At 37.7% G+C, this 26781-nt stretch overlaps 2 protein-coding genes across 4 annotated transcripts in view; one reads left to right on the top strand and one right to left on the bottom strand.

Moving 5' to 3' along the window:
* Positions 1-278: 278 nt before the first annotated feature.
* TRMT44 (tRNA methyltransferase 44 homolog) lies at positions 279-14104 on the bottom strand. 2 transcript variants are annotated; one of them, XM_072336015.1, is made up of 11 exons: positions 13721-14104; positions 12454-12571; positions 11417-11636; positions 10314-10382; positions 8628-8735; positions 7380-7451; positions 3970-4076; positions 3227-3410; positions 2440-2827; positions 1151-1267; positions 279-725 (listed from the first exon to the last, which is right to left on the bottom strand). In XM_072336015.1, the coding sequence occupies exons 1-11, from the start codon at positions 14088-14090 to the stop codon at positions 493-495; spliced, it is 1986 nt and encodes a 661-aa protein (XP_072192116.1). In that variant the 5' UTR covers positions 14091-14104; the 3' UTR covers positions 279-492. The 2 variants fall into 2 exon arrangements, with proteins under 2 accessions (XP_072192116.1, XP_072192117.1); XM_072336016.1 differs by having other exon boundaries at positions 349-725; positions 3227-3392.
* The window catches only part of ACOX3 (acyl-CoA oxidase 3, pristanoyl), a 33880-nt gene continuing 21141 nt past the window's right edge, over positions 14043-26781 (top strand). Inside the window, exons 1-8 of one of the 2 annotated variants that reach the window (XM_072336012.1) lie at positions 14043-14163; positions 16534-16593; positions 18593-18776; positions 20276-20509; positions 21574-21645; positions 22625-22714; positions 22829-22972; positions 23623-23711. In XM_072336012.1, coding sequence (XP_072192113.1) covers positions 18609-18776; positions 20276-20509; positions 21574-21645; positions 22625-22714; positions 22829-22972; positions 23623-23711 — 797 coding nt within the window. In that variant the 5' untranslated portion in view covers positions 14043-14163; positions 16534-16593; positions 18593-18608. Of the gene's footprint in view, positions 14164-16533; positions 16594-18592; positions 18777-20275; positions 20510-21573; positions 21646-22624; positions 22715-22828; positions 22973-23622; positions 23712-26781 lie in introns of those variants that run through there. The other variant, XM_072336013.1, reaches the window with a different exon arrangement.

Here is a 26781-nt window from a genome sequence, read left to right on the forward strand (position 1 = left end):
TAAACAAAGTGGCTTTGAAACTGTTCCAAAAACTTTTCCAGTTTCATCTTTCATTGCTCCTCTGCTTGGTCTTCAGTAGTTTCCTTCCTTTGTTTTTCAGACTCCTTGTGTAGTTACAGAATTCTCAGATGCATTACTCACTCAGCCCTAGATTTCTCTGTCCTGTAATCAGTTCCTAGTTCTAACCTTCACAATTTGTCAGAAAATTCTTCATCAAATCAAGAATCGTTTCCAATCAGTATGAAAGAAGGGATTTTTTTAAGAAAAGCAAACAAGATCCAGGAGTATTATATGTACTTTACTATAACCTTTTCATACCAATGGTACAGGAATTAAAATACAGCAGAACTAGTAAACTAACTAGAATAATAAAATATATTGGGACGAGAAGAAAAGCCTCCAAATTTTGCAGGGCCTCATGGACTAAGCAGTCCCAAAGTCAGTCAAATACAGTTATGTACACAAGCTTCAATATCAGAGGCAGCATTTTTATCACCGTATATGTTTTTTCTTTTTAATAGTGTCAGACTGTCTTAGCTCCTCAGTCCCATGAGCATATGGACAAGATTCAGAAGGCAAAGAACAACCATCAGGATGATGAATGAAAAACCAACAGAGACGTGTTTTAAATGCTTCAGCTGAAAGGCATCGTTTTACTTCAGGCTTAGTTTTCCTTGATGGTTTCTCTTTTCTCCAGTCACGAATATGAACTCTCCCATCTAGAACTAAGATTAAGAACAAACATAAATTCAGCTGCTAATATACAGCCAAGGGAACTGTACTGGAAAAAATGCATAGTGACAGTCAGCAAATAACATATTTTCAACAAATGGATCACTCAGACAAAACTAAATGTACCATTTGTACAGAAATAGAAAGTAATGCACAAGAAACTGAAGTAATATAGACATAATCTAAAGAAAAATCATTTATTTCCCTGTGAAATATTTTACTATCATGCTGAGGTACCTTTTTAGCATCTTCATAGAGGGGGTTTATAGAGGTGGGGTTTCTGTTTACTACAATCAATTAAGATAATTTATACTAAAATGCTCAGAATCTAGACTGCAATTTAGACTGGGTAGAAGGGGGAAAATTGATGATTGAAAAAAGCCAATCCAAACAAAAAAAAGGCCTATTTATTTCTTACCTTCAAATACTTGATGATTGTTCTTGAGCAATGTTTGCAGGCCTCCATATTCACTTTTCAGCCTCTTTAAAGTCTCCTTATTTAAATGTTCTGCTACTTCTTTCAAGGAAAGGCTTTCTGCAATAGATAATGGTGTGGCTATAAAAATGCGTATGCCTAAAATCCTACTAAACCCTAACTTCTGCATAAAGTAATGCTTATGAACAGAACCTATGAATTACTTACAAGTACTATAGCAACTCTGTGCTATATCACAAAATATGTGTGTTTTCTACGTATATAGTCTGTAAAATGGCAGTTTTCATTCTACAGTGCTCAAGTGTCCTCCCTTTTTTTCCCCCCTTCAGTAACATACCATCTGCATTGTGCTAAGCACTCTTTATGCAAATGTAGCAAAAAGAAAAGAAAAGGACTCAAAGGCTCTTCTGTAACAATATATAACAAATTACAGCAAGTAAATAATAAAATGGACACAGGAAAATGGAGCTTAGTGAGCATTTATAAAATAAACCACAAGTTCTTCTCATTCTAAGGCTAAGACAACTAAAAATTGCTCATGGCACTTCAAAGCACTTCTTAGAGAACTGCAGCAAGTTATGTTACTATCAAACAATGTATTTCAAATCCTTTTCATCTAGATGCAAAGTCATGTTTTTGAACACAACTCTGTTGTGTTTTTGTTTTTGTTTTTTTTTTTTTTTAAATTAGATTCTGTTCTAGTATGTAAGTAATGTAAGTATTGAGGAGAAGAAAAACAAAAAAAGTTTCAAAATACACTTACGCACTTTACTTGCACCCCAGGGTGCTATAAAACACCACAAAAAATCCAAATACAAAACTTTGCTATAACACTGTCGTAAGGATAGGAAGCAGTAGATACAGTTGCTTTAAAACAGTCCTGGATTATCCAAAAGAGGCAGCAGTTACAATCTGGTAATAAAGAAGTAGTTTCCCCTTTATGAGGATTGGTGCTTGCTGATCATTCCAAAGGAGGTGATCTCCAAGCAGAGATGCTTCCTTTGTGGCTGCCAGCCCTTAAATGAGGTTAGGGAGGGTGGACCCTGGGTCCTCCCAGTCGCACAGGTGAATTGCTTCCACCTGTGCTTCCACATTGATTCAACAGGTAATAATTGGTTCAGGCCATAACCTAACTGTTCCTACACACTGTCTCTGGTATTTCCTGAAGTCTATCTCACTTGCTAGATTTACAGTCACAAATTCATCAGAAAATACACCCTCTACCAGCAGAAGCAAAAGGCAATGCAGCAATGTTAGAAAGACTATCTCACCTCCTTGATTCCAGGTATTCTTATTCCCACCATGAGTAGTAGAACACGATTTTGTAGGGACTGCATTTAACAGCAAGTTTGCCACATTCAGAACGACACCATCTACAAAATCCCGAGGGAGGGCAGCACAATTTCTAGTTTGTTCTGCTTTTTCTCTGGGTTGAAATCCAGGCATCCAAATTCCACTAGCCGTCTCCGTCACATTTTCGGGAAGTTCTGAGCTTGCTCCTTTGCACACATCAGAGTGATTGTTATGATTAAATCCATCTTCTCTGTCATGTGCAACCACAGCACAGGACTGACGATTACGAATAAACTGTGTTATTTGCCCATCAATCAATGAACGTTCTGTAGGTGGATAGGTCCTGTTTTTTCCAATAAGGCACACCTATCTTAGCAGAAACAGGTAAATCACTATTTATATTGTAGCATTTATACAGTCTAATTCCTACATCACGGTGCTCACTAAACAACCGTGTCCTACACAGAAGAAACCCAGAAGCCAAACTATAATCCATTTTGCCACACAAGCAAAGCTGCAAAATGTTTAAATAATCTGACCTGTTATTTCAAAACTTAAAGCTGAACACCTCTTTCTGCTCCAGAAGCAATTCAATTTGAAATTCCTAATAAGAAAACCTACAAAGCTAAGTGCAAGTAACCAGTATTGGCAGATGGAAAAATTAAAGCAGAAAGCGTAAGTGCTTTTCATCCTTCAGAGAAGCATGTAATAAATAACCATAAATCATTTTGTATTTAGGATTGTAATCTATCAGTCCAAAATTACCCTTTTTGTTGATGGAATTCTAAGGCAGTCTTCTTCCACATGAAAACCACATACACATCCCACTTCAACAACAAAATCAAGATATTCTCTGTACTGAGTCTTCTTGCTTTGTCTTCGGCTGTATTTCCCATGGAAATCAAAGAAGCAACACGGCAGCACAAAGTACCTACACGAATAGGAAGACCTACAAGAAGGACAATGGACAGCTAAATTTAAAGTTATTTCCATAAACACACAAATTTAAGAAATAACCCATCAGATAAAAGCATTGATGTAAAGTTTTATGAAGAGACAAAGCTTCGAGAAATTATATTTACATGACGCTGCTCCAGGATATTTATTTGTTAATTATTTGCTATAGTAAATTATTGTGCCAACTTTTCAGGAATAAAACTCTCGGCACCAAACTATTACAGAAGAACAATTCAAGGAAATGTGGGATCAACAGCAATTAAATTATTTTTAAACAAGATTCACATCTAAGAAATAAATACAGAATTCATTTTGAAATTCAAAAGCAGAATGCTACACTGAATTCTCTGATAAAATAAATACAACTTCCATGTTTCTCCAAAGCAAAAGAGAAACACTTTGTAAAAAATAATCAACTGCCATCATAAGAAGCAAATCTTGCAAGAACAGCTGGTATGGTTGCAAAAGAAGTATTCTTCACCTAGCATACATAGGTAATAATATTTCTATTAAATTCCGCTCCTCCTGCCTCCCCCACCCACATCAAATACCTGGCAGCTATTACAGGTATCCACGGTGTTAATTCATCTGAATGGTTTCCAATCAGCCAGTCAGTATCTGGAAAGACATGGCTGTCACCTGGCACTATAGAAGATTCCTTCATTAAAACAACAACAACAAAAAAAAAAGAAGTAAATTTTATTAAAAGTTTCTTTCATTCTACTTGTTAATAAAGCACTAAGCAACCATGCAAAAGCCTAAAAGCAGAAGAATACAGGGGAAATGAGAACCACAGAAGAGAACAGTATTTTCTACAATTTGTACTTTTGCCAAGCAGTAATTTTTTATAGCTTCAAAAAGATGAATCTGATGACAAGAACTCTCAAAATATTGGTCAGAGAGCAGAATAAGAAGTCTGATGAAGAAATCTGGCATCCTAAACGTATGTAATCAGATATCATACACTACTTACGATTTCTTGCTACTTGTCACATTCATTTCTGCTACATGTATTTTCACAGTCCTACTCCATTTGCTATGTCATACAAGCCTAGGTCAGAAATTAATCAGAACATAGCTTTCCTACTATCTTCTCTTTCACAGGCATTCCCTAAATTAAATCTCACTATACAGAATACCACATTTCATGAATAATAAAACTAATATAGCCTAACACCTCTTGCATATGTTGCCACTGCATCCTTGTCCAAGCTGTGTTGGAACTACCTTATGACACATGCAATATCAGAAGCAAATATAGGAATCAACAGGTTAGGAAAGAAAGTTTCACTGGTGATCTTTACAATAACACTCTGCTTGTGGGATTTCAGCACACAAAACTTAGGAAACATCACCACTTACCACGACACTACTGACTCAAGGAACAGCTGTTAGTATCAAAAATACCTTATTCTGATATTCTTTAAAATATAAACACAAGGAAAACCCACAAACACAAAACCGCACCAGAATCAGGACAAGTTCCTCAGTTCAAATTTTAGAAGCTCCAAAGTGCCGTTAGCATTCACTTTAGCCACTCAAAGGAATTCACAAGAAAGTTAACAGGGAATTGCAGAAGTATCAGGTAATTTCTATTCCATTCTTATTCCATTCATCAGAAAGCACTGGTTTGGGCATTGTGAGTTATCAATTTGGTGTATACTTTAAGCACCATATTAAGCACTTTAAGTTCTATTAGTTTTCAGTTATGCATACAGATGTCCAGATAATACACGTAACAAATGGGCATGTTAAAACAAGTGTTTGACAAGTGTTTTCTCATGCTTAAACAAGTAATTCCTACATTACCTTTCAGTACTGATTATTCAACTTAGACGCAGCATCAATGCTGTACTCTGCATTTTGACAGTGATCCCTCATTAAATTTATATTCAAAATAACTCACAGCAGTTTGGCGAGCTAGAGTGCCACTTGTTACATTCCTTTATATTAGTATTGGGACTGATTGCCACAGATGACAATATCTATTCTGCAGCTCATGTTTTAAATTAAAATCAAAACAAAATCAACATCTGATGGTAAAAGGCTGTGAGCAGGCGCTTTCTACATCTGTGGGTCCTGCAGCTACAGGAGCAATGCAAAATCATCCTTCTTGCTTATTAGACCACTCTCTCCCACATAAATCAGTAGTTCCTTCCACGCACATTCTGGATATTTTTGTTTCTGTCTGTCATTTTCAAGCATTCTGTACAAATTCCGTTTTATTCCCTTAAACAAGACAAACAGAAACCACCCCCTTCAGGCTGCAGAGCAGTAACTGTTGCTCAAAAGTCTTCCGTGTGCCAGGAAATCTGAGAAATTGTGAATAGTTGGAACCTAATATGAAATGGATGCACAAAATTCAAAGATTTCCACAACACAAAAGAAGGGGCAGAAAAAGTATATATAAAACAAAGGGAAAAAGAAGACACTGTTTAGTGTGATCAAAAGTGACTTAATATAGCATAAAAGGAATGAAGGAGCACAACAGCTTCATGTTTTGGATTGCTTCTTGAAGCTGCTCATAAGATGTAATTGCAGACTGTAAGAAAGGAATCTGACAGTTTTAGTAATATATACCTAAAATGGCAGAGAAGACTCCATAAAAATGAATGTGACAATACCATCTTCAAAGCATGAAAGCTGCTGCTCCTTTTGTTGACCTGAAGTAAGCTGTCAGTATCTGAAGACTTGCTGAATGAGTTTTTAAGCAAACTTACTAGAGAATAGCTACAGGATGTCTTATTTTTTATATAGGAAGCTCACAGTCTTTGAGAGATGAGAAACTCTGGAAATTCAGAGAACAAGAAGCTAGGAAAATACCATTTCCAAAGGGCAACTGTTCACCACACATTAACAAGCATTATACCAAGATCAAATAGAGCTGAAACAAATGATGCTGTGCTCAAATTGTCTGTGTCCTCATAAAAACAAGAATGATGACCTTTTAAATATAATTCCTCTTTCAAACTTTCCATTTTTTTGAAGATTGCTATTGCAATGAGTTACCACAAGGCCAGCACAGAATAGTCATAGAATCGTGAGTGGGAAGAAACACTTACAGGTCATCTAGTCCAACTTCCCAGCAATGCACAGGGACACCTACAGCACAATTCGGTGCTCAGAGCCCAGTCCAGCCTGACCTTGAATGTCTCCAAGGACAGTGCATCCACCACCTCTCTGGGCAACCTGTGCCAGTGCTTCACCGCCCTTACAAGGAGAAAGCTTTTTACAATATCCAATCTAAATCTCCCCTCTTTTAGTTTGAAACCATTTCCTCTTGCCCTGTTGCAACAGACTCTGCTAAAAAGCCTGTCCCCTTTCTTCTTATAGCCTCCCTTCACATACCAAAAGTCCGTTCTGAGGTCTTCCCACAGCCTTCTCAGACAGAACAGCCCCAGCTCTCTCAGCCTGTCCTCATAGGGAAGGTGTTCCAAAACTCAGATTGTTTTTGTGGTCTCTCTGTAGACACTCTCTAACATGTCCATATCTCTCCTTTTCTGTTGAGTCTCTTTTGAGGTTCAGCACTTTTGTCCCAAACAGAACAGCACAGTACAAGATCAGAGTGACACTCAGAGCGACTCTGTTATTAATTCATAAATAAACTACTCACAGCTTTCATATTTTATGAAGTACAGAATTACAAGCAAAGCTGTTCGGTATTGTACTTCCAGTAAAATCAAGGATTGTCTCATAATGTTAATGTCTGCACAAGTAACAGGAAATCACATCGCTCTTCCAAGCTGAAAACAAGCAAACTGCAAATATGCAAGACCATGATGCAGCATTCCTCTATTAATCCTCCCTATAGCTACCTCTGGTACCTATGGGTGACACTATACCAAACCCACATAATGCTTTAAACAATTGTCTATAATCCATTGTGTTTAATTATAGTTTTTTATCAACACAGTCTGAAGCAAAGAACAAACAAATAAAGTTACATACATTTGCATAATACCTCTAAATGAGTTTCTGGTCCATAAATGTCCCATATTTTTCTTCTCCTCACGTCAATTCCTCGACCTACATGCTGAAATATTTGATAAACAAAGTATCATTTTTAAGTACCATTTTTAGTAGAAATTCTCAAACAAGATGTCTAAATCTACATATTAACACTGACTTCTTCAGTATCTACATATTAACACTGACTTCTTCAGTCACACAACAAAATACAGCTTCGTTTCAGGCAGAAGTCTCTAGTCTACACAGTCCTTCCTGGAAGAACAACTATCCAACTACTGAACTGATTTATTGGAATCTAAATACACTTTCTCCTGTACAAGCTGATAGGAAAAAGAACAACTGGAAATTAAGGTGGGAACAAAAAAATCCATTAAGTAACTGTATTTCAAGTTCAAAATCCTGTGTAGAAGTAATATTTATTGCAAATTAAATACTAATGAGTCTCATGAAGACAAAATTTAGACAGTCAATAACGTATTTGTCAATGAGGTAGAAAAAAGAATCATCCACAGGGAAATACAGTATCTAGTATTAGACCAAATTCTTCTGGTCACACAAGTCCAAAACGCTTGTTTAACGAACACTTCCTCTGCTATTTTTACTAAGTTTTCCCAGAAGTTCTAGATGAAATTTTCTGAGACTACAGAGCAATTGAGTTTTGCTGAATCTCAGAGAGTTTCTTTGCTACTTCTGCTTCAAAACATGTGCCTCAAAAATCTGAATTTTGCTGCTGCCAAAAAATCAACACTCCCAAAAACAAAGCTCAGCAGTTAGGCCTTTACAAAATAAGAAACCCCAGAGCTGCTTTTTAAGTACAAAAACACTTTCAGGCTCTGATGAGTAGACTTCAGTTTTGATAAAATTAACTTCATAAAAGAAACATCTGCTCTAAAAGGTAATACAAGAGAGAATCTCTACTTTAAAACTACCATTTTCTTTTTGATAGGTTTACAACATGGTTAAATTATACTATTACTTTTCCTTTTTTCCCTCCTTCCTTTTTTCTTGCCTCAGAAAGACAAATAGCTTTCACTACAACCCATTGCACGAATTAAAACAGCTAATTAATTAAAAGTTTCTAAAGCTTTGCTAACTTTTTCTTGTTACAAAAGTACCAAAGCCTTGTTCTAATAGCAAGAATTAACTGAATTTTGGCTACTTGCATGCCAAATTAAAGAAAAGCAAGACATGAATACTGAATTATATTTCTTTTCATTATTTTAAAATGCACTCTATTTACCCCTTCATTGCTAAGAATATGAACCAGTAGGCCATTTCCACATCCAAGATCTACAAACGACTGCTTCTTGGCCAATCCTTTTTCCTTTCTTTCTTCTTCCCAGAGAACCTAAGACAAGAAAAGAAAGCATTTTTGACTTACACTCACACATTTCCCTGGCAAAAAGTAGCTAGTAAAAGAAGAATGCTGTGAGACAAAATAGATGTCACAAGGCAGTCACTGTATTTGCAGAGAAAACAACTTGAGGAAGAAAGAAAAAAACCAGCAAAAAAAAAAAAAAAAAAAAAAAAACAGCAAAAAAAACCAAACTCTAGAACTGCTTATGAAGGGGAGGAGATCATGTTTTGGAGTATAAAGCATTTTCTAAGTGTTAAGCAACCTCCACTCACTTCTGAGCATCTGGAAGTAGAAACTAATCAAAGAGCACAGAGGTAAAATAAGCTGATAAAACAAATGGCACAAGAGACTGACAACTGGAAGAAAGGGGGAGTAGCAAGCAAACTTCCAGCAGTGTATCTTCATGTAATACTACGCAAGAGATTATATCCACTGTATAAAAGAAAGAACTGATGGCAACGCTGAAAATAAAGACCAAAATGTTCCTTGCAATCAACTGGCTATAAGCTGATACTTGCAATTTCCCACCAACTAGGTAAGAAAATTCAATTTACTTCACAAGAGTCAGATGCCACAAATTCTGAATCAGCTGAAGGGATCCCAAAACTTTCAGACCAGTTGTAGCTCCTGCTCTGTAGATAAGTAATTACTCCTATGTAGTTTTGCTATTCGGAACTTGTTAGTATTAATAACAGGATGTTTGCCTGCAAGGCCTGGAGTAGACTCCTGCTGTGTCTGTCAGAAGCCTTTTCCCCTTCAATGACAAATGTATAGTCTGTACTTCACTCTTATTTTTCCTATGGATAGCAGAAATTGTCAAGAATATTCACCTATGGAAATTAATATTTGGTACCTTGCTGCTTGTTAGCCAGGGGGAAAGAAGCTACAGATAAGCCATCAATTCATCAGGTTATCTTTAGATTTTTAAACGTAACAGTCATTGCACTTTCACACTCCAGACCGTATGCTTAAATCAGAACAAAAGCAAACATACCAAAAACAAACCAAATAACATCAAGCAAAAACTCACACCTTTTTATCAAACCTCTTCCTTTTTCTTTGTATACCTGTAATAACTTCAGGTCAATTGAAAAACTGTAAAATAAAAATACTGATTTTCTTCAGAAAAATTCTGTTAGAAGCTTGTAAAATATTAGATGAAACAGACTGGGAGAACTGAGGGTCTTTCATCCAAGGAAGGCTACAGGGAGATCTTATAGAGCTCTCCAATATTTAAAGGGATCTACAGGAAAGATGAGTAGGGACTCTTTATCAGGAAGTGAAACAATAGGACAAAGAATAACAGCTTTAAACTACAATTGGGTAGATTTCGATTAGGTAATTGGAATAGATTCTTTACAATGAGAGTGGTAAGGCAATGGAACAGGTTGCCCAGAAAAGCTGTAGATGCCCCATCCCTACGTGAAGCTGGATGGGGCTTTGAGAAACCTGGTCAAGCAGGAGGTGTCCCTGCACAGGGAAGGGGGTTGGGACCAGATGGTCTTCAAGCTCATTTCCAACCCAAACCATCCAACAATTCTGTGATTACTAAGCAAAACAGCTCCTTACCAGCAAATAAGTGGCAATGGCAACATCTTCATAAACAAACTTCTCAGGATCTGTCACTTCAGGCCATACCTTCAGAGAAAAAATAAAATCATTTTAAATACTTCAAAAAGTTCTCATTTAAAGAAGATGAATATCCAGATCTCTTTATCAGGATTCTGCATTTGACAAGTTTTGCATTTTAACCTGATTAAATATATACATAAAACAAATACAAACTGCAAGATTTTGCGATTCATAGAAAATAATGTCATAAAAAGAAATTTTGCTATTGTTCAATCGGTAATGTTTCCAAGAATCTTAAGGCTCTGAAGTAAACTGCTGTATCTGTTCATTAGAGTACGCATCATTTTGCTTATTCTAATTCTTACGGCAAGAATACTAATATTATTCCTACTAAATGCATCTATAACATTAATATTCATAAATTAATTTTCACAACATATGATACATAGAATTACCCTGGCACAACAGAACATGAAGAATCAAAATCTGAAACAGTGGTTTACAAGATCATTTACCCATGTCTTCCGTTGTAGCTAGTCTTCGGTCTCTACCAAATTATGCCATACAGTATTTAAGATTGTCATCGCCTTTTTTAGGTGTATCCAAGATAAGAAACTAAAAACACTGCTCCTCTGACTCAGACAAACATATCAATGCAGCTATTTTAAATAGAGTAGTAAATGTTTAGCCTACTTACTAACTAATGGTGCTTCCTGACCCCTTGAGGCTTTGAAGGACATACTGTATTCATGTTTCATTGTGAGAATGACTTAGTATTTCCATCTACTGATCTGCTGCTAACTCCTTACATAAAGACAAGCGTTACATTATGGGAAATGTCTAACTCCACATGATATTTGCTGCAGATGTGGCTCAAAATTCTGCTTTTCCACTTTAGTTCTTCCAAATACTATGAAAATTATTTTTTTTTCCTTCACATACACAGTAAGAGATGAAAAAACAACACAACAAAATATACTGCATACAATTCAAGTCAACTACTTAAAAAAAAAATAGGGACAGAAAGCATCGTAAGACTGAAAACAACAAAAAGTAGTGACAAGAAAGAACGAGGTCACCACATTTGTCACCCAACTTACCTTTACCATCTCTTTGTACTTTTCTTTAAGATCTTGATAGATCTTGCTGTATTTTGCTATGGGAATGAGTGACAACGTACTTCTGAACTCACTGCACTTTTGCTCCACAGACCACTTAGCCAGTTTGGACAAAAGTACATCTCCAAGCCACGATAGTTTAGGGTAGGTTATTCCATCTGAAAACCAATCTTCTGAAGATGGAGCTATAATAGACACAGACCTTGAAAAATAAAATAATAACTTTAGTGAAGTAGAGTGCACTTATACATCTCACAACCTCAAGAGGGAAAAAACATAATTAAGTGGAAAAAAATTAGAAGATCAAGTAAAGGTATAACTGTAGACTGAGGAATAAGGAAAAACATAATAAACAAACAAAAAGAAAATAAAACAGGGAAGTTACTGAATAATGGAGCAGTATTCCCTAAGTTCTGTTTGACATCTCATCACTAATTTAAGCACTGTTTGAGAAGCTGTGCTAGACTTACTATGATGACTTAACAACTTGCATATGATGCACAACCTGATTTACCACAATAATCCAAACACTAACAAGTCATAGTGGGTAATTCACAAATACATCACTTGAGACATTTCATTACCTGATTTTTAAATTTAATTATACTTCCTAAGTTATGCAAGCTGCCAGCAGGAACAATCATTCCCTTAATGCCCAGGACCAAGCTGTAATAGTCTGGAACCAGTTTAAGCTGGTTCCAAAAAGCAATTGCTAACTGTATTTCAACCTTACTATTACCTACAGAACCTGGCATTCATCACAGATACAGTCAGCTCCTCCAAACAAGAAAACGCCACACACAGAATCAATATATCAATTCAAAGTTGAGAAATAATTGTTCTATGTTGATTTTAGTATTGTGTGTTTAATAGAATGCCACGCATTCAGATCACACCACTGGTCATTTATTAATCACACAAATTATGAAAACCAAAACACCTAGATATCAGTATTAAAACACAAGGTGATCCTTTGCAATAATTCAGGATTCCCCTTCTCTCTCACTTGCAGCACTTACCATTCCTCATCTTTTATGTGTGTAAGTTGAATTTGATAAATATTGCACTTTTTAATTTGGTATTTTCCTTCACTGTTTTCCTCCAAAGGCAGAAAGGTCACAGTTCCCTTGCAAACATCTGAAAATATACGTAAATAGTGATATGTTATTCCATGGTACAAACTACATCGTTCAACACAAAAAATAAACTCATTTCCTTGCTATATTAACTGCAAACTATAGAGAACAGTGCTTTATTGCTGCTTGGTCCTACCACACAGTAAATCTGGAGTTCTGGGATGTACATTCCAAGTCAACAGAGATATAACCTCCCACAGAGGCTGAGGATGCCCTGCCCCTGGAGCTGTTCAAGGCCAGGCTGGACAGGACCCTGGGCAGCCTAGCCTAGTACTAAATGTGGAGGCTGGCAGCCCTGCCTGCAGCAGGAGGGTAGGAGCTTGATGATCCTCGATGTCCCTTCCAACCCAAGCCATTCTATGATTGTATGTATCACTGTAACATTAGGCAAACTATCAGTGCAATGTTATCAAGTAATCAGTAATACTATCAATAACAGTTTTGTTTTCTACTGCCCGAGAAGGTCTGTTTTTAGGTAAAGTTGCATGTATAACATAACATATAAAGTCACACTCACACTACTGATCTTAATGGTATCTCTCACCTGTGGAATAAAATGCTTACACCCTATACAATTAACCTCTATGCAAGGAAGAACAGAAAATGTCTTCTGAAGTGACCAATAAAACAGAGGAGATGGCAGCAAACCACAAATGGTGTGACACAATTTGGTACTCACTTACTATCCTTAACATCTTAATTTATTCTCTATTTTGTTCCTAGAGATCCACTCTAATGGAATTTATGCTGTGCCACATGGCAGACAAAATGTGTCCACTATTACTTTACACAGTAGTTGCAAAAGTGTTTTTTAACAGGTTAAAAACAGCAATATCACGCAGAATCACTGAATTGCAGAGGCTGGAAGAGACCTCTAGAGATCATGCAGTCCAACCCTGCCAATGCAGATCCCCAGACCAGGTTGCAAGGTAGGCCTCCAGATGGGTCTTGAACATCTCCAGAGAAGGAAACTCCACAACCTCACTGGACAGGCTGTTCCAGTGCTCTGACACCCTTATTATGATGATGTTCTCAATGCACATTTGCAAGGAACTTTCTACCCTTCAGTTTATGACTATTTCCCCTTGTCCTATCACCACTCACTGCCGGTGCAGCCCCACCACAGAACACAAACACCTGAACAAGTCACCTTGCACCACCAGCTCCTTCACAGTTGGGGCGGGAGGCCCTGCGGACCGCGCCCGCGGCAGCAAAGCCCTCAGAACAGCACGGAGCTCCCGACCTGGCCCGGCCGTGAGGAAAGGCAACAGATCCCCGCACACCTCCCTCCAGAGCCGGCCCAGCTCCGCAGCGCCCAACGGCTCCTCGCAGCTCCCGAGGTGGAGAGACGCATCTCCGTCCTCCCGTAGCAGCACCGCACCCTCCGCTTCGATGACGGCTCCGCACAGCCTCCTGTTGGCCACCTGCGGCTTCTCCAGCCACACACGCACAGCCACCCAGAAGCCGCGGGGCAGCACCGCTCCGCCGCCCCGCACCACCGCCGTGCCCAACAGCCCCATGGCCGGCGGGAGGAGGCGCGCCGTCGCAGGCTGCTGCCGTCACTTCCCGAGGCGGAGACGGCGGCGAGCGGAGGTAAACGGCGCGTCCGTGCCCCCCTGTAATTTGCTGTCAGTAAGCTGGACTTGTGCGAGGGCTTTGGCGTGGTCCCGCACCGCGTCCTTGTCTCTTAATTGGAGAGTTGCGGGAGATACTATTAGTTGGATAAAGGGTTTGGTTGGGTGGGCGCAGCCGGAGAGTTGTGGTTAGTGACTCTATGTGTAGGTGGAGGCCAATGACAAGAAGTGTCCTCCGGAGGTCCGTCTTGGGACCGATGCTCTTTAACATCTTCAACAATGACGGAATTGAACTCAAGTTTGCTGATGGCACCAGCTGGGTGGTGCAGTTGACACCATAAAAGGAAAAGATGCCATCCAGAGGGACCTGGACAGGCTTAAAAAGTGATCCTAATGAGATTCAACAAGGCCAAGTGCAACTCCTTGCCCTTAGGTCAAGGCAGTCCCAAATACAAGTACGGACTGGGAGAAGCAGTCATTGAGAGCAGCCCTGCAAGGAAGGACCTAGGAGTTCTGGAGAACAAAAAGCTGGGCATGAGGCAGCAGTGAGCTTTTGCAGCATGGAAGGCCAATGATATATACTGGGCTGAATTAAAAAGGGATCATCCAGAATGGTAGAAAGATTGTCTTCCTCTACTTTGCCCTTGTGAGGCCCATCTGGAGTACTGTGTCCAGACCTGGTGCCACCAGCACAGCAAAGGTGTGGAGCTGTTGGAGTGGGTGCAGAGGAGATGCATCTGCATCAAAGATCAAAGATGATCAGAGGGCTGGAGCACCTCTCTTCTGAGCAGAGGTTGAGGAATTTGGGCTTGTTTAGTTTGGAGAAGACTCCAGGGAGAGCTCTTTCCTGTCTTCCAGTGCTCAAGGGGAACTTGCAAGCAGGAGGGGGACCAGCTTTTTGGCACAGTCTGATAGTGATAGGACAAGGGGGAATATCATTAAACTAGAAGGGATGAGATAAACAGTCATAGAATCACCAGGGTTGGAAAAGACCTCCAAGATTGTCCAGTCCAACCATCCACCTGCCACCAATATTTCCCACTAAACCATGTTCCTTAGTACAACATCTGAATGTTTCTTGAACACCTCCACGGACAGCAACTCAACCGCCTCCCTGGGCAGCCCATTCCTGCACCTGGTGACTCTCTTGGAGAGCAAGTATTTCTTAAAGCCCAAACTAAATCTCCCTGGTGCGACCTGAGGCCATTCCCTCCAGTCCTATCACTAGTTACATGAGAGAAGAGGCCAATCCCCACTTTGCCACCACCTCCTTTGAGGGAGCTGTAGAGAGCAGTGAGGTCTCCCCAGAGGCTTCTCCAGACTGAACAATCCCAGTTCCCTCAGCCGCACCTCATAAGACTTGTGCTCAAAACCCTTCATGGCTTTGTTCTTCTCTGAACACACTCCAGGGCATCAATGTCTTTCTTGTATCAAGGGGCCCAAAACAGAACACAGTACTCAGCCTTACCGGAGCTGAGTACAGAGGGACAATCGCTTTCCTGCTCCTGCTGGCAACACTATTTCTGATACAAGCCAGGATGCCATTAGCCTTCTTGGCCACCTGGGCAAGGTTAGATGGTTTGATGTTACAAAGAAATTCTTTGCTTAGGAGGTGGTGATACACTGGTACAGGCTGCCCTGAGAAGGTTGGATGGGGTCCTGGGCAGCCTGATCTGGTGGCTAGTAGCTCTGCCATGGCACTGGGATTGCAATTGGATGATGCTTTGGTCCCTTCCAACCTGAACCATTGTATAATTCTGTGATAAGGTCCAACTTTCCTTGACTGCAATACCTCAGTATAGAAATGCTTTTCTGACCCCTTCTGTTTGAGGAAGCACATCTCAGCACACTTTGGTGTTAAAAAGTACCACCTTCTGCAATCATTATTTCACGCTTCAAACAAAATAATAATAATAATAATAATAATAATAATAATAATAATAATAATAATAATAATAATAATAATAATAATAATAAAAAATCACCTGCCCTGAATTTTGACAGTTGAAATAGAGATTTTACAACTGAAACCCCAAAGAGGGTTGTCTTGCCATAAACTTGAATTACTAACAGGAGCACCTTCCAGATAAGAAAGCTTTTAACTTTGTGTTTGTTGTGTGAAACTGTAACAATTTTCAGTGAGTTCTAAATAAGCCATGCTTTTATTTTCTGCCATGTCCATAGGCTGATTTCAGAACATCAGTGGAACTCAGTTCTGTGGGGCTGAAAGCAGCATAGAGGTGATCTGTGGAGCTACCTTTGGTTGTATTTCTTATTGTAATTGCCAGTTTTGATTTGCTAATTAATTTTAAGGTTGCTTGCTGAGAACTAATTTGCATCAAAACCTAGTGGGAAGATGAGAATTTTATTTATTTATTTATTTTTGCAGTGTTGGACTCTGCATGAAAACACAGATATTAGCATTTGAACAATCTCACTGATCTGCAATGTAAGTAAATTTTGACTTAGCATTTCCACTATACATCTCCCCAGTCTTCTTCCTCTACAGAGGAAAGTGCAACAGCACTTTCATAGGCAAAGTGGCACACTAACTAGTGTAAAAAGGACAGGATGGTGTTGGTTGAGTGCAGGGAGCTGCATGACAATGAAGGTCCTCCTTATTTCTGTGTGGATTCCTTTATGTACTGAATGCTAAATCTGTACCTTCAGGATATAAATGTATCTTCATGCCTGATAACACTTATCCTTCTTTATTCTTAATAGCTCTTCTGGAGAATTATTAATATCAGCAGAATATATTAGTACACAAATGCAATTTATTTGTAGATCTCTGCAGAAATTCACAAATCAAAGTATGGATTGATACCTGCAGTAACAGTATTGTGCCCAGGCTGGCTTTTGAATGCTAGAGTAGTGAGAGCACTCTCATTCAATAAACTGCTGCTCTTTCTGTAATCAGAAAATTAATCATTAAAGAAAATCTGGAAATTAAGTCTTGATCTGTCTTTTGCAAAATAAAGGAGGAATTTTAGCTGCAGAAAACTTAAGTTATTTTGTCCAGATAATATAATGATGTTCAGAAAAAAGGTACTATAAACTACTCATCTTAATAAATAGGATTCAACAAATCGGGTAAATTAAATTTGAAAGCTTCATTTAAAATCTATCAGTATATATTTGCATTGCACCTGACAAATTCAGCTGTAACATTTCTACACTGATCTGAAAATGCTTCCAGTTTATGTATAGTGGTATCTGTCATATCTAGAAGTTGTCATATGGTCGTTTAAAGTATATCGCTTAAAATGAAAAATGTCTTTGTCTTTCTCAGAGTCTATCCCACATAAAAATCGATTAAGAAAATGGGAGATTAAGAGGAAAAAGCATTTCTTCTGATTAAAAAAAAACAGTGTGCTCTGTTCAGTTTTCAAGTGCTTAAGAAACATCTTGGCAAAACAGAAGTGCAAAAGTATGATTTTGTTGTGTTAGGATATTACTCATCTATTTGGAAGCATCCTTAGGAGGGTTTATAGCCTTTGTACAGTGTTTAGATAGTGGGAAAATTCTATCATGTTTCGTGAAAGCATGAGCAAAAATATGTAGCAAAATAGGTCATATAGCCAAGTTGAAAAAAAAAAAAGAAAACAGCACCAAGAAAACCCTTAATGTCCAAAGAGTTTTTTTAAGGGGGGTGGGAATTTTGCAGATGTGTGAAAGTAGCTGATTATGACAATTCCTGAATAAATATCTTGTGGGTTTGGGAAGTCTGCTTTCATACTTACTTTCTTCATTCAGGTGAAGGAAATGCAAATATGCAGAGTTTTACAGGAGTTTGTTTCTTGCTGTTGGTGTACTTAACATTATTAGCCAGTTATTTATTAACATATTCAGCCAGTGAAAGATAAGGGCAGAGTTCCTGTCAGGTCTCTGAAGTCTTCTGACTTGTGTTAATATGTGAACAGCAGTTCATCGCTTAAGTTCAATAGCATATCTTAATACATAACCAATAATTGTTTAAATGTTAACCAGTACAGTGGGGATATTTTTGGCATTTCCTGTATTTGATCACAGTTTTGTTGTTCATGTTTGTGTGCTTTTCTTTTTTATTTTGCCTTTCAGGTAGAAGTGAGGTGGCTTAATCATTCACATTATGTTATTTGAAACATCCTATTATCTTCCTTGGATCGCCCTTTTCTTGATACAGAATATTACCAGTGCTGTTCCTTCTTTATATTGTTCTTATTTTAAAAGATTTAGATCATGTTTTAATAACAAAGGCTATATAATTCATTTACATTTGATCAAAGACATTTTTTTCTTAGTATATACCAAGGCAACTGGATTAGAAAAATGGACAGCCAAGCTTTTAGTTGGTTCTGCACTGCCTTACTCACACATTACAACAAGTCTGTGGGTTTAATTAACAACCCTTCTGATTTCTTAATCTGCAGTACTTCAGTTCATAATGTAGACTTTCTTTGTTGCAGAACTGTTTGACTAACAATGGCACCCACACTGAATGTAAAAGAAGCCACTGGCAACCAAAGTTCCTGGAATACTTTGCTACCAGATTTCCCTAGGGGGCCTCTCTCCAAATATAGACAGAAAGCTTCCTTCAACTGGAAAGAGATGGCAGTGTTCCTCGATGGTGAAGATATCATCCAGCTTAAGGTAAGCTAGCAAGACAGTAAGTGTTTTTAATTTTGGACTTAAAGACATATAAAGAAACATAAAAGAAACATAAAGACATAACATAAAAGAAACATAAAGACTTAAAGAAACATATATGATTCTGAAACACAGAGTATTTAATAATAGTCTTTAGATATGGAGCAAGAAGAAATTCTTTTTGCACATCTGTTTTTCAGAACAGAGTTGAATTTTTAAGCTAACTACATTGCTGTCTAATAAGGCACTACCAGGTGCAGCATTGCAGGACTTCATTGTCCTTTTCAAACTGAGAAGAATTTCTATCTGTCATATTTCTTTATGAGAAGCATTAAATCATATATCTCCTGATTTTTCAATTTACTTAAACTCATCTGAGTACATGCCACTACTGAACATGTTATTTCTGTCATTCTTTGACCTGACATAAGTTCCTACTGTCTTTGTGTTTGCAATAATGCTTGTGTGGTGTGTGTTGGATAGTTTAGCTTGCCTAACTGAATGACAGCAATCCCTAATATAAAAAAGATAAATTGCAACACAAAAGATGATGTGGGAATGCATGACTTGAAAGATGTAGGAGGAGACAGAATGATCATTTTGATGGTGATTTAGCACTTTGTGGATTTAAGCTAATCTTGTAGGTTCATCATAATTATTAGAATACTTGTAGGAGAACCAGAGGCGTTGTTCTGCATCTAACTGGTACACATTTTAACTGGAAGACATTTTAGCAACTTTGCTGTACATAAGGGGTGCCTACAAGAAAACTGGAGAGGTTCTTTTTATAAAGGCATATAGTAATCGAACAAGGGGCATTGTTTTGAAATTGAGAGTAAATTTAGATACTAAGAAAAAATTACTTATGTAGGTGATAAGACACTGGGACAGATTGCCAGGAGAAGGTGTGGATGACACGTCCCTTGGCCCATCAAGGCCTGGCTGGCCATCTCCTAAAACAAATAATTCCATGATTTTATGAATCTATCTAAGAAAAAAAAGATCAAAATTAAAACTTTGAAGGTTGTGCATCCTCATATAAAATGGGTACATATGATGATTCTGTTAAAGGGAGTACATTTCTGCTTTCATCTGGCAGCAGAACAGTTGTGGTAGCCTAGTGCCTTTACCATTATGACATTTATAACTAAAAAGATTTTGTCTTCAATCTAAGTACAAGTGCTGCCCGCCAGCAGCTTCATAGTGAAATAATGAAGCAGCTATAAAAAGAATGTAACTTTTACCAAACCATTCTCTTACATTCAGAGTGAATCAGTCCCACACTTATTATGTAATGACAAAGGAGCTTTTGTAAAGTTGAGTTTCATGAACTGTATCCATAATGATAGACAATTTTAACAATTTTTTAATTCTGTGAGCTTTTTGCTCTATAAACTTATATCGAACCGTTACAGTTTAAGGCCTGGTATTATTCTACATTAACTTGTTTTGTTAATTCCTTTGTATTAACATTCTCAAATCATTGTTTTTCCTTCCTCAAGAACAGAATCTTCTCTGCTCTAGAAAGTGATCCTTTATTTGCACATCATCCTGGAGAAGAATTGAGCCGTGAGAAGTATCAAGAGCTGACGTTCCTGCGCTGTAAAAGGCTCTTTGAGTATGATTTTCTTACTCAGCAAGAGATCATAGAGAACCCATTGAAGATATTAAATATGGTTATCTGTATAGGAATGTATGATTGGTCTCCATGTCTCCAATTTTTCTTACACTGCGGTGTAAGTAAAGCTGTAAAAATATTTTTGAAGTATCTTGTAACACTCTTATTTGTTCTGTTGGTTTTCTGCCCGTTTTGTTACAACAATATATAGCCCCTTGTTTTCAATAATCAAATTCAGTTTAGCTGTTTAGAAGACTCAGAGATCTGTGGGGTAACTTTAGTTTAGTAGATCTTTGTCAGCTAGCCGGAATCCTGTTGAGTGAGTGCAACAGCATAGGCACAGCTACTATTTTGACTTCTTCAGTTCCACCTTCTTTTGTCCCTTCTCTCTCCTCAATGGCAGTAGCAGCGAAAAGAACTAGGTTTTATAGGCCCTGTTTGGTGTTTGTGTCTCTACTACAACTCTGTATACAGTTGTCTGAAGCTTTCTTGCCTCAGCCCCTGGTGTGTTGATTCAGGGCAGAATATAGAAGTAACAGAAATCTGTGTAAAGATGATCGCTGACATCAGTGGGTTCTGTTCATCACTTTGCCCCTAGATTAGTCTCAGAACGAATGCTTAACATGGCTGATAGTATAGAATAGTAGCTGAATTATTCATACTCATTGCAGAACATGAGAGGTCTGGGATTTAGGGACATCCATCTAGTAAATTGAACATATCTCTTGTTCTTGTTTGGTTGTGAATCAAATACCTTCAGTTCTCAGCAAACTAGAATATTCTTAGAGTTTTGCATTATTCAAGAAGATATCCACAAGCACAAGTGGAAAGTGAGCTCACAAGGCTTATTTAAGAGTTTGCAGTGAAGGCTTGACCAGATTTGAACAGTGAAAATTTGCTACTGCAACAATAGTATTTTTATCTCTATAATACATTTAGTCTTTGGTCTCACTCTTCAGTGTTATTTCCTCAGAGGACATTCAGCCCTCTGTAAAGAGGCTAGGAAAAGATCAAGTCCTGACTTACTTCCTCATGGTATAATTCAAATAGTAGTTTACTACTTGCCAGCATACTTTACCTGATCTCTTTAATGAATATCATTACTACAAATTCTTATGCATATACATTTGTGTTTTCCATCACGAGGTCACTGATTTCATTCATTATTTTCTGTTTTTGCAGGTATTTGGAGGTACAATTTTGAGTGCTTCAAAAAGGTTTGCAGACTTCATGAAGAAAATTTATAACATGGAGGTAAATTTCTTTTGATAGCTTTTTAGAACTGGGTATTTTCATAACCATGACGTTTAAATGCATTTTTGTAGTGTTTTTGATCTACGTAGGTATGTACCTACCAATAAATAACAAAGTAAAGGAAGACAGAAGAGCACACATTCAAGCAGTTAGCCCGGACTATTTCACTAGCAATTGTTATGCTATTTCCTGAATCTGTTTTAGTCTATACAGGTTAACATGCAGACTAAGTTTGGAGACTTCTTCCAAAAGACAATGTAGACGACGCTATGCCAGTTTTGCTTCTCCCCCCCACAGTCTTTTAACAATATTGTAGCAAGTTTTATACTTAGACACTCCCACATCTGAATCATGCACTGTGCAGCACATATCCTTGGTGAGATGCTAGAAATATTCGATAGCAATGCTATAAGCTGGAAAATATTAATGTCTTCACACTATAGAAATATCACACAGAGTCCAAAGGAGAACTAGAACCAAGTGCACTGCTCAGTAAGTAAGTGCATCCTCTCTGATACAGAAAGAGCCAATCCTATGCATTTTTTCCTGGTCAGCATTTACTGTCTGGCTTGATCCCCAGGCTTATCATATATTGATATGATACAAATGTAACCCCTGCTAATAATTTAGACTCCTTGCCTTTGTAAAAGTAAACAGCTTCATTCCACTTCTCCCTTGACTTTGGAAGTGAGAACTGTTTGTAGCGTGAGCAAACTCGCCCATTTTCACTGCACAGTCCTTCTCTCAGCTGAGACCTGAAAACTGTCCATCTCTGCCTGCCTAAGTAAGTCAGCCAGCAAAGGAGAAAAATCTTTTCCCTTATTGCAGGCATCATAGGTACTCCCAACCTTAGGATTATATCCAATTGGCTTCTTTGCAATACAAGCTTGTATCTAAATATTCAGTCATTTGCAAATGTTGTGGTTTAAAGTGCCCTAATTAATTAGTCTTGAATTATGCCTTATATCTCTTTATTTAGATTTTTGGATGTTTTGCTCTTACCGAACTCAGCCATGGAACTAATACCAAAGGCATACGGACCACTGCTACATTTGATCATAACACTCAGGTTAGTTGATGCACAGTAGTAGAGCTCAGTGCTGTTTGTCTGAGGTACTCAAAGAAGTACTCAATAGATTTCATCATTTTGATCATTTTGCTCCTTTTTATTTTGTGGCTGCAGGAATTTGTCATTAATTCTCCTGATTTTGAAGCTGCAAAGTTCTGGGTTGGTAATATGGGGAAACATGCCACACATGCAGTTGTGTATGCCCAACTCTACACTCCTGATGGACAGTGCCAGGGATTACATTCCTTCATTGTACAGGTAGGATAGAAACATGGTTAATCTTTTGTCTATTTGTGGGGGTAAGAGACCTCAAAGATTTTCTGTTAGTGCTGTTTCTTATGTCTGACTATCATGTACTTTTAAGTAATGCCTTCAACATTTATTGCAAATGTAACAAGTGTTCTGTTTTTAACTGTTCACTGTATTTTTGTGGTGGTTGTACACCCAATTTTACATCAATTTTATGCAGCTGGAAAATGCAGAATAGTTAAGAGTTAAAATAATCTATGCTATGTGAAGTCCTGAAACTTGGCTTAAAGTGAAAAGTTAAAAAGTTGTAGACAGTAAAACAGACTGAAAGTTGAATATTATACAGAAGTTTTCTTGGTTCCTTCTGCATTTTTTATATCTAATTGAGGTTTCAGTGCTTATTCAATCTGTGCTAGAGTTTATTTAACACAGTAGTTTAATTGGCCTAAGTAATTTTTATTACAGGATCTGTGCCCCGAATGAAAGGATATATAACTATGATTTAAATCCAGGACTGCGTGCTTGGAAAAACAAAGACCTTCCTTTAGTGCTAGTAACAAAATACAAGTTGGACCTATTTTTACTATTTGAAAAGTTTAGTCAATGACTAATATTTCCACTGAGGAATGGAAATGATATTTTCTTCCACTTCTATGCAGATTCGTGATACAAAAACTCTCCTACCAATGCCAGGAGTGATGGTTGGTGACATAGGGAAGAAAATTGGGCAGAATGGGTTGGATAACGGGTAAGTCAATCCATTTAAACGAGGAAGCATTCTACAGTGTATCATGTGTAGTGGTGCAAATACCCTGTGTCAATTCTGTCTGTACATCTGAGATTGCGAAATAGCTAGTGGCTTTAATTTGTTCTTATTTAAGTTATATATGTATATGTATGTGTGTGTGTGTTCACACACATCAATTTTGAAGAACTTTTTAGAATCTAAAGTGCTGCTGATAACAGTGTGAGTGTCCCCAGGCAGTCTTACAATCACAGGCTCTGCAACAATAATACTGAAATAAGTCTGTGAAGTTACAAACTAAAGTATGTCAGCCTCTAAGTTCATCCAGGTGTAAGCTCTCAGTTATCTTGCATGTTGAACTCCAGCCCACGGCAAGGATAACAGAAATCCACAGGCAAGATTTATTGTTAGGAAAGATATTAGATTAGTCTGACCCAGTAGGGCTGAATCTTAGACCCAGGTCAGAGACTCATTAGCTGTCTTGTTTAAATCACAGGGTTCCTGGTCTAATCCTGTTTATTACAGAAAAGAAGGAGAAGGTTGATTACTTTTTTTGTATTTTTTTGTGTATGGTTGAAATAAAGAAGATCCATGGCTCCATTTCTCAGTCATGGTCTGATTGGAAGGAGTTAGGGAAACTGAGGTTGACTTAAGCATATGAATGGCCAATTTTTTAAATGTTTTCATGTTTTAATGTTTTAATCTCTCTGCTGTTTATATAGCTTTGGGTAAAGTCAGAGACTAAAACAGTAAAGAGAGTAGGAGTTGATGTCACTTTTTTTTACTTCCAATTTACTTTTATATGTTGGTTCTGTTTGTTTATTCAGTTATTGTTCTACATGGTATGCTATTGAAGTTAGCAAAGTGTGGACATCCTAAGGTATATTTGTAATGTAATGGCTTTGACTGTCTTTCCAAAAGGATGTGGGTGTTCTGTAGTTTTGTTGCCTGTACCAGCATTCTCCTGCTGTCCCAAGCACCTATAATGTCAAAAATTGAACCAAAGTTTATATGTATCCAGATAATTCTCATCAGTGCTCTGTTACATGAAGATACAGATGAATGGGAAAATAAAACATGCAGAAAAGAAAGTCTTAGAGGAAAAGTGTGAGGAGATGCCTGTAAAAGAGGTTCTAGTGTTTCTGGTGGGATTCTTTTGCCTGCGTCTGTGTTACAAACTTGTAGCCACCAGATGGCACAACAGCATGGGCCCGAGCATTCCAAAAGTAGTTCAGTTTGATATTTCAGTAGAAATAGTCAAATTCTGCTACTCATTCTTAATTTGCAGTATTGTTTTAAACACAACATAAGGAAAGGAGAAAAAGGAAAATTTTGCATGTATTTTATATGCTCATGTTTATTTAATAAAGCAGATTAAATTAGATCCCATTATGCTATGACTTAAAGTGTTACTTTTAATCTCTACTGCATGCTTTGCCAGTTTTTATCAGTATATGTCTGTAGTTTGTTCAATTACTATAGATACTTCAGTGTTATGCTCAGGATAAATGGTCAGAGTTTCATTCAGAGAACAGGAAATTTAAAAAAGATACCAGAATTTGTTCCTGTATTTGGAGAAGTTTATACTACTGTTTTTCAGTATGGGTACACAGGTATCTCAAACATGCATAGGATGCGTAGGAAATGGGGAAGAAATTCCCCGTGCTCAGAATAATTTTATGGTTTTAGAAAATTAATCTCTTGGGTTGTTTGGCTGAAGGTTGATTGACAGCTAATGCAGAGCATAATGATTTCTGGAGAAAGAATTTAAAAAGTAATGTGGGAGATTTCAAGGTGCAGACCCAACTGAGTAGTCTGCTCCTTCAGAATCTGACTTTCTAAGTAATTCTCAGCATCACTGCTAGAATGTCCCAAAATCATGTATTTTCCAAATCAATGTAACTTCAGCTACCTATTTAGAAAGACAAGATCACTTCAAAGCATTTTAAAATCTGTTCCTTTCTATCATTCAAAAAATGTTCTGTAATATATGTATGCATGACCAAAGGCAGAGTACAGTTTTTTTCTTATGGTAAATTTAGTCTCTTCCTGTGTTTTGTTACCAAAAAATAAATCAGGCTGCCACCAGAGGATGCAAGTGCTTCAGTCTTTATTTGCATAATACAAAGATGTCCTGCACTTTTTCAAATGTACTGATCACTGAGGTCCCAAAATTGAAATATCTGGGGCAAAAAATGGTCACTAAAAGCTGAGTGTTTGAGAGTCATGGGATTTTCCTTAACATGTGGCAGGTATGAGAGAGACATAAGGCAACAGCTTTCATAAGTGCTGATGTGTGTTTGTGTTTCTCCTCTTTGGTTTTGGGGATTTTGTCTACTCTGGTTCAGTAACACTGCCAATATTATCCATTACTTCAGTGCACATCAGTAAGTGATTGGCAGCAAATCAGTGGTGAAACAATTTCATGTTTTTTCAGTTTTAACTGCTGCTTTCCCCATTCAGAAAGAGAAAACAACCAACTGAGTATGAGGAAAGAGTCTGAAAATTAGTTCTGTGTTTCTGAAGTAGTACTGAATGTACCAATCTATGTAAAACAAGTTCTGAGCTCATACAGCTGTATCTGCTGCTAGCATGCATACAGTTTGGTGAGTGTACAAAAGCTATGGTAAGTGAAGAACAAGTCAAATTAAGCTATCAACGGTACAGCAAACTACTGCCAAAGAGAAAGCTATTTATTTGAACTGGTTTCTTTGTAGTCCCCTACAAAGGGGGCTCTTTCTGAATGAAGAAGGATTGTTAGCATTGTGCAGTTATAATGATGGACTTCGGAACACTGATCATTTTTCACTAGCAGTTAAACATTTCATATACAGTTAACATGCGATTTCTGTGAGCATACAGCCTGGAAAATCGTTCAGTTGCGTTCTCTAACAATCTCTGAAGCCAGATTCAGTGTTCTGGATACCAGAAAACAAACACAGCACCCAACAGGAATTGGGTAAATGGGATTTGTTGGTCAGAAGAATCCCTACTGGAAAGAGATTGTATTCTGGGCTTTCAGAACCTGCAGTTCCTTGCATGCATTGTACGTCATTAAGTCCTTTGTATTATG

Source organism: Excalfactoria chinensis, chromosome 4, assembly GCF_039878825.1.
Source record: "Excalfactoria chinensis isolate bCotChi1 chromosome 4, bCotChi1.hap2, whole genome shotgun sequence".
Classification (NCBI taxonomy): Eukaryota; Metazoa; Chordata; class Aves; order Galliformes; family Phasianidae; genus Excalfactoria; species Excalfactoria chinensis.

What these genes read in the sequence shown, in the direction of transcription:
- TRMT44 (XM_072336015.1), bottom strand. Translation starts at nt 14,090, where the DNA reads ATGGGGCTGTTGGGCACGGCGGTGGTGCGGGGCGGCGGAGCGGTGCTG. An exon ending in CACATAAAAGATGAGGAATG is followed by an intron (nt 11,637 to 12,453) that starts GTAAGTGCTGCA and finishes TTATTTTTCAAG; the next exon opens with GTCTGTGTCTATTATAGCTC. An exon ending in ATACCTGTAATAGCTGCCAG is followed by an intron (nt 3,411 to 3,969) that starts GTATTTGATGTG and finishes TCCTTCTTGTAG; the next exon opens with GTCTTCCTATTCGTGTAGGT.